Consider the following 7,500-nt stretch of genomic DNA (forward strand, 5'->3'; position numbering starts at 1 on the left):
CATGGCCTTGGCGGCACCGTCCTCTGGGCTGCGTCCGCTCCGAACTAAGGCCGGTCGGGTTCTTCTCAGGTAAGTCCTCGTAGGTTCTTCGTGTTGGTGTGACCAGCAATTCCCTTTGTCTGAATGGACTGAGACTTTGGGATGGCGTGGCCTCTGAATTATTTGAAGGTGTGCCACAGAACTTTCCAAACTTTCCATGTTGGCGACACACTTTTGAGGGTGTCAGGTACCCCAATCCCAGTTTAGTTTCCCAGACATATATATTCTATTATTATTATTATTATTATTATTATTAGCCTTCCCCTGCCACGCGTTGCTGTGGCCCAGTCTGTGTATATGTGTTTTGTGTGTGTATATATATTTGTGTATATGTGTATATATGTGTGCTGTATGTATGTGTGCATGTGTATATGTATATTTCTGTGTTTATATGTGTATACATATATTGGCTACATGTGTGCTTGTGTATATGCATATGTATGTGTTTATATGTGTGTATGCATGTGTTTATGTATATGTGTGTAGGTGTATATATGTGTATATTTGTGTGTGCTTGTGTATATATGTGTGTGTGTCTGTAAGTGTGCTTGTGTATATGTATATGTATGTGTTTATATGTGTCTATGCATGTGTTTATGTATATGTGTGTAGATGTATATATGTGTATATTTGTGTGTGCTTGTGTATATATGTGTGTGTGACTGTATGTATGTGTGCTTGTGTATATGTAGATATGGTTTATTTTGGGGGGATTTTAAGTCCGTTCTGCTGGGATTTTGTGTGCTTTTAGGGGTGATGGTCACTCGTTGGCCTGATAAGATGTATTCTGTCCAAATTTGGTGTCAATTCACCCAATGGTGTTTGAGTTATGTTAGTCCCACAAACGAACATTACATTTTTGTTTTATTATTATTATTATTATTATTATTATTATTATTATTATTATTAAAACTGAACCACTATGTCGTCAAGTGATGCACATATAATAAATGCGTCACCAGCACGAAATTTTTGGTTAGCTCTGCTCTCCATGATGATAATGGTGGTGGTGGTGGTAGCAGCTCTTTGGAGGCTTTTAAACAGAGGCTAGATGGCCATCTGACAGGGGTGCTTTGAATGTGATTTTCATGTTTCTTGGTAGGGGGTGGGACTGGATCACCCACGAGGTCTCTTCTAACTCTAGGATTCTGTGATTCTGTGATGATGATGATGATGATGATGATGATGATGATGATGATGATGATGTTTTTCTCATTTCTTACCCCTTCCGACCCAACCTATTCCAGCATTTCTCAACCTGGGGTTCAGGAGCCCTGTGGGGGAGGGGGGGTCGACAATCAGAAAACACAGTATTTTCTGTTGGTCATGGGGATTCTGCGTGCCAAGTTGGTTCAATTCCATTGTTGCTGGAGTTTAGAATTCTCTGATTGTAGGTGAACTATAAATCCCAACAACTACAAACTCCAAATTTCAAGGTCTGTTTTCCCCAAACTCCACCAGTGTTCACATTTGGGCATATTAAGTATTTGTGCCAAGTTTGGTTCAGATCCATCATTGTTTGAGTCCACAGTACTCTCTGGATGTAAGTGAACTACAACTCCCAAACTCAAGGTTAATGCCCACCAAGCTGCCTTGGTCGTGGGAGTTCTGTGTGCTAAGTTTGGTTCAGTTCCATCTTTGGTGGAATTCACAATGCTCTTTGATTGTAGGAGAACATAAATCCCGGCAACTACAACTCCCAAATGACAAAATCACACACACACACACACACACACACACACCCAACCCTACCAGTATTCAAATTTGGGCATATCAGGTATTTATGCCCTATTTGGTCCAGTGAATGAAAATACATCCTACATATCAGATATTTACATGACGATTCATAACCGTTCATAGAATCATAGAGCTGGAAGAGACCTCATGGGCCATCCAGTCCAACCCCCTGCCAAGAAGCAGGAATATTGAATGTCCCTGGCAAGCCTGAGCTCATTTTGTGCTTTAGCCTTGCGGACCTTTTCCCTACAGGAGTTGGCTATTTGTTTGAATACTTCTTTGGTGATTTCTCCCTTTTTCCACTTCTTGTGCATGTCTCTTTTGTGTCTTAGCACAGTTAGAAGTTCTTTGGACATCCATTCTGGCTTCTTTGCACTTGTCCTATTTTTTTCTCTTTGTTAGCACTGTTTGCAATTGCACCTTGAGTATTTCACTCATACTTATGGAAGTAGCAACAAAAGTAATGTTATGGTTAGGGGTCACCACAACATAAGGAACTGTATTAAGGGGTCACGACATCAGGAAGGTTGAGGAACACTGACCTAGTCCAAATGCATCCATAAAAGATGACTTCTGGACCTCCCTTTAGGAAATCCTGAGTGCAGTATCCAGCTGGACCAGGATCTCGGCTTTCCTTTCCTACCTGGATACCTGGATCAGGTAAGGGAACCAATAAGGTTTGGATTTGTTCTGATTTGGGTGGTTTAGTTTGAAGACGCATTGCAAATAAAGAGATTCAGATAAGTGAGAGGAATGTCAACAAGTCTGTATATATTATCTTGGCTCCCAGAATTCCCAAGTATCTCTGTTGCAGGACGAGGAAGGGATGCTCGATTCAGAAGAAGAAGTGGCCACAAATCCTGAAAATGCCCAGGCCCTTCATAAAAGGTGAGCGGCTTAACGTTCATGGCACTAAAAGCTGTCCATAGATTCATATTTATTTACTAGCTTGGGGACCCAGCAGTGCCTGGGTTATTTGAGAAATGAATTGGTTAGTCTTTATCAGTTATTTATGTGGCTTGCAGTGGTCTCAGGAAGTTAGTGAAGACACTGCGAGTTCCATCGTCCATGGTTCATCCTCCTCCAAACAGCACCAGAATGTAGAGTGGGTCATGGGGGCTCTGTGTGGCAAGTTTGGTCTTGATCGGTCATTGGATGAGGTCGCAGTGGTCTCAAAGTGAGTGAAGGTACTGCAAGTCCCATCATCCGTGGTCCATCCCCCTCCAAACTGCACCAGGATGTAGAGTGGGTCATTGCCAAGTTTGGTCTTGATTGGTCATTGGATGAGGGTCGCAGTTGTCTCGGGAAGTGAGTGGAAGTACTGCAAATCCCATCATCTGTGGTCCGCCCTCCTCCAAACTGCACCAGGATGTAGAGTGGGTCATGGGGGCTCTGTGTGCCAAGTTTGGTCTTGATCAGTTATTGGATGAGGGTCGCAGCGGTCTTGGGAAGTGAGTGGAGGTATGTCAAGTACCATCATCCATAGTCCATCCTCCTCCAAACTGCACCAGGATGTAGAGTGGGTCATGGGGGTTCTGTGTGCCAAGTTTGGTCTTTATCGGTCATTGTTGGGGGCTGCAGTGGCCTGAGGGTTTGAAAATACTACAGATCCCATCAACCATTGTCCCTCCCCCAAACTGCACCAGGATGTAACAGATCCCATCATCCATTGTCCATCCTCCCCCAAACTGCACCAGGACGTAAAGAGGCTCATGGGGGTTATGTGTGCCAAGTTTGGTCCAAATCTATCACCCATGCTGGTTACGGTGGTCTGTGAAATTGGGAGCCAGTCAGAAAGCTGGCACATACACCTCCGCATACAAACATACATACATACAAACATACAATCATTCACTATATATTATAGATATAGATATAGATTTATGACATTTCTATGCCGCCCTTCTCACCCCGAAGGGGACTCAGAGCAACTTAATTAATATAATAATTAATACATATCACACTGTACAATATCCCATTGGATGGATGGATGAATGGATGGATGGATGGATTGATAGATATGAAGATGGATCGCTGGGTGGATGAATGGGTGGATAGATGTAGATGGATGGGTGGATAGATGTAGATGGATGGGTGGATGGATGGAGAGAGAGAGAGACATGGAAGATGGATGGATGGATATGAAGGTAGATGGAGTGAGAGATGGAAGATGGATAGATATGGATGGATGGATGGCTGGATGGATGGCTGGATGGATGGATAGAGAGAGAGAGAGAGAGATGGAAGATGAATATGAAGGTAGATGGATGGATGGATAGATGGGTGGGTGGGTGGATGGATGGATGGATAGATGGGTGGATGGCTGGATAGTTGGATGGATGGATGGATAGCTATGAAGATAGATGGGTGGATAGATTGATGGAGAGAGAGATGGAAGATGGATGGATATGAAGGTAGATGGATGGATGGATAGATGGGTTGTTGGATGGATGGATGGATGGATGGATAGATAGGAAGATGGATGGATGGATGGTGAGAGAGAGAGAGATGGAAGATGGATGGATGGATATGAAAGTGGAGAGAGAGAGATGGAAGATGGATAGATATGGATAGACGGGTGGATGGATAGAGAGAAAGATGGAAGATGGATGGATATGAAGGTAGATGGATAGATGGATGGGTGGGTGGGTTAATGGATGGATGGATGGATAGCTATGAAGATGGATGGGTGGATAGATGGATGGGTGGGTGGATGCATAGAGAGAGAGAGATGGAAGATGGATGGATGGATATGAAGGTAGATGGATGGATGGATGGATGGATGGATAGGTGGTTGGGTGGATGGATGGATGGATGGATAGATAGCCAGGTAGCCTCCTAGAATTGGAAGAGACTTTAAGGACCATCCAGCCCCAGTCTTAAGAAGATGGATGGATGGATGGATGGATGGAGAGACAGACATTTTGACTTTTTACTTATATAGATAGATTGGGGTGGAAAATAGTAATGTGGGTGTGGGTTTAGGCTGGTTCTTGGACTGTGTTCCTCTGGTCCCATGCTATTGGGCAACCTCCAACTCCCAGAAACCCCTCTTATGGCCTGCTTGTCCAAAGGTCAGGAATTCTGGGAGCTGGAGGCCCTTTGTGGGCCACTAGTGGTCAAGGGCCTAGTGCGGAGCCTTTCCTCCAAGTTGACCCTTCCTCTGCCCCCCCCCCTTTGTCCGCAGGTGCCGCCAAGCCCTGGAAGGGGTGGAGGGCCAGAACCTGCAGCTGCGGCACAAGCTCTCCAAGCTGGAGAAGGAGCACGAGGAGCTGGTGGAGCGGAACGAGGAGCTGGAGTCCCTGCTGGGGGAGACCCAGAACCAGACCCGAGAGGAGCGCCAACAGGTCGAGTGCCAGGTGGACGGCCTGCACAGGAAGGTAGCCGCCCAAGCCCATAGGACTCACTGGACCAATTATTATTATTATTATTATTATTATTATTATTATTATCATCATTATTATCATTATTATATATCTATATGCTAGCTTTACCTGCCATGCGTTGCTGTGGCCAGCCTTCTCTCCCTTTTTTTCTGCTTCTTTCACTCCTTCCTTCATTCAGTTTTCTTCTTTCCTTTCTTCCTTCTCTACCTGTTTACTTCCTTCCTTAGCTGTTTGCTTTCATCCTTCCTTGTCCTTATTTCTTTCCTTCCCTGCGTCTTTCTCTCCTTCTTTCTCTTTTTCCTTTGCTGCGTCTTTCCTCCCTTCCCTTTTCTCTTTCCTTCTCTCCTCCTTCCTTCTGTACCTCTTTCCTTCCTCCTCCCTTTTTCTTTTCCTTCCTCTTTGTCTCCTTTCTTCCCTCTCTTTCTCTTTCCTTCCTTCCTTCGCTCTGTAGTTCCATACTTCCTTTTCTTTCTTTCTTTCTTTCCTTTCCTTTCCTTTCCTTTCCTTTCCTTTCCTTTCCTTTCCTTTCCTTTCCTCCCTTTCTCTTCTTCATTTGCTTTCTTTCCTCCCTTGCCTTTTCTTCTGTCCTTTCTTCCTTCTTTTCCTTCGTTCCTACACCTTCCCTTCCGCTCCTTTCTTCTTCCTTCCTTCCTCCCTTCTTTCCCATGCTCCTACTCTCTCTTTCTTCTTTCTTTGCTCCTTTTCTTCCCTCACATACTTTCCCAACTTCTCCTTCCTTCCTTTTTTCATACACCTTCCCTTCCCCTTCCCTCCTTTTGCTTATTTCCTACCTTTCTTCTCTGATATACCTGCCTTCCTTCTTTCCTTCCTTCCTTCGCTCTGTAGTTCCATACTTCCTTTTCTTTCTTTCTTTCTTTCTTTCTTTCTTTCTTTCCTTCCTTCCTTAGAATCATAGAATCATAGAGTTGGAAGAGACCTCATGGGCCATCCAGTCCAACCCCCTGCCAAGAAGCAGGAATATTGCATTCAAATCACCCCTGACAAATGGCCATCCAGCCTCTGCTTAAAAGCTTCCAAAGAAGGAGCCTCCACCACACTCCGGGGCAGAGAGTTCCACTGCTGAACGGCTTCCCTCCCTTTCTCTTCTTCATTTGCTTTCTTTCCTCCCTTCCCTTTTCTTCTGTCCTTTCTTCCTTCTTTCCTTCGTTCCTATACCTTCCCTTCCGCTCCTTTCTTCTTCCTTCCTCCCTTCTTTCCCATGCTCCTACTCTTTCTTCTTTCTTTCCTCCCTTTCTTCCCTCACATACTTTCCCAACTTCTCCTTCCTTCCTTTTTTCATACACCTTCCCTTCCCCTTCCCTCCTTTTGTTTATTTCCTACCTTTCTTCTCTGATATACCTGCCTTCCTTCTTTACTTCCTTCCTTCCATCCTTCCTACACCTTCTCTTCCCCTTCCCACTTTTCTTCTTTCTTTCCTTCTTTTCTTCTTTCCTTCCTTCCTTCCTTCCTTCCTTCCTTCCTTCCTTCCTTCCTTCCTTCAGGGGTGATTTGAATACAATATTCCTGCTTCTTGGCAGAAGGGGGTTGGACTGGATGGCCCATGAGGTCTCTTCCAACTCTTTGATTCTATGATTCTATGATCCTTCCTTCCTATTTACACCTCTTCCCCTCATTTCCGTCCTTCCTTCCCTCGCCCGCTTCCTTCCCTCCTTCCCGTTCCTCATCGTCCCCGATGGCGGTGTCCTTCCTTCCCTGGAGCCGGAAACAGCTGTCCGGGCCCGTAGAAGGTGGACAGCCCCCCGCGCCGCACGTGCACCAGGCCCCCCAGCGCGCACAAGCGGGTGTGCTCCCACTCCCAGGCTGGGCTTCAGCGTTGGCGCCTAGGCCGCGCTCAGTTTGGCGTGGGGGAAGGGGCAGGCTGGTGATGGGAGGGGACATGGCTTGCGCATAGGGGGCATGGGGCGGCCATGTGCGCACGCCAGGCCACTCGCGCCGGGACTCCTCTGCACATGCTCCGTTTGGTTGTGTAATTGTGAGTTTGTTGTTATGTTTTTTTTTAGTTGTGATGAGTGTTCTGCATACCTTGTGGTTTGAGGTATGTGTACGTCAAGTTTGGTGACTTTTCGTCGGGAGGTTTTCGCATTTTGCGGCCCCTAACGACACCCTTTAGGATTTTATATATATAGATTATATATATATATCTCATTTGCTGTGACATACCATGTTTTTGTGTCAATAAAATAATAATAATAATAATAATAATAATAATAATAATAATAATAATACAGGCTGTCCCCAAATTACAAACAAGCTCGGTTTTGTAGCTTTGTTCTTAAGTTGAATCTGTATGTAAGTTGGAACAGGGAGATTTTTGAAG

The 7,500-nt window shown here is 45.1% G+C and overlaps 2 protein-coding genes across 3 annotated transcripts in view; one reads left to right on the forward strand and one right to left on the reverse strand.

Annotated features, from left to right (window-relative positions):
* CDC42 (cell division cycle 42) overlaps nt 1-7,500 on the reverse strand; it is a 390,560-nt gene that overhangs the window by 382,442 nt on the left and 618 nt on the right. The window lies entirely within an intron of this gene.
* Nucleotides 1-7,500, forward strand: part of CCDC30 (coiled-coil domain containing 30) — a 70,507-nt gene that overhangs the window by 34,955 nt on the left and 28,052 nt on the right. For both annotated transcript variants that reach the window (XM_060758683.2, XM_060758684.2), the window contains 3 exons: nt 2,366-2,436; nt 2,591-2,664; nt 4,964-5,156. In XM_060758683.2, coding sequence (XP_060614666.2) covers nt 2,366-2,436; nt 2,591-2,664; nt 4,964-5,156 — 338 coding nt within the window. The remainder of the gene's footprint in view (nt 1-2,365; nt 2,437-2,590; nt 2,665-4,963; nt 5,157-7,500) is intronic.

This window comes from Anolis sagrei, chromosome 13 (genome assembly GCF_037176765.1).
Source record: "Anolis sagrei isolate rAnoSag1 chromosome 13, rAnoSag1.mat, whole genome shotgun sequence".
NCBI lineage: Eukaryota > Metazoa > Chordata > Lepidosauria > Squamata > Dactyloidae > Anolis > Anolis sagrei.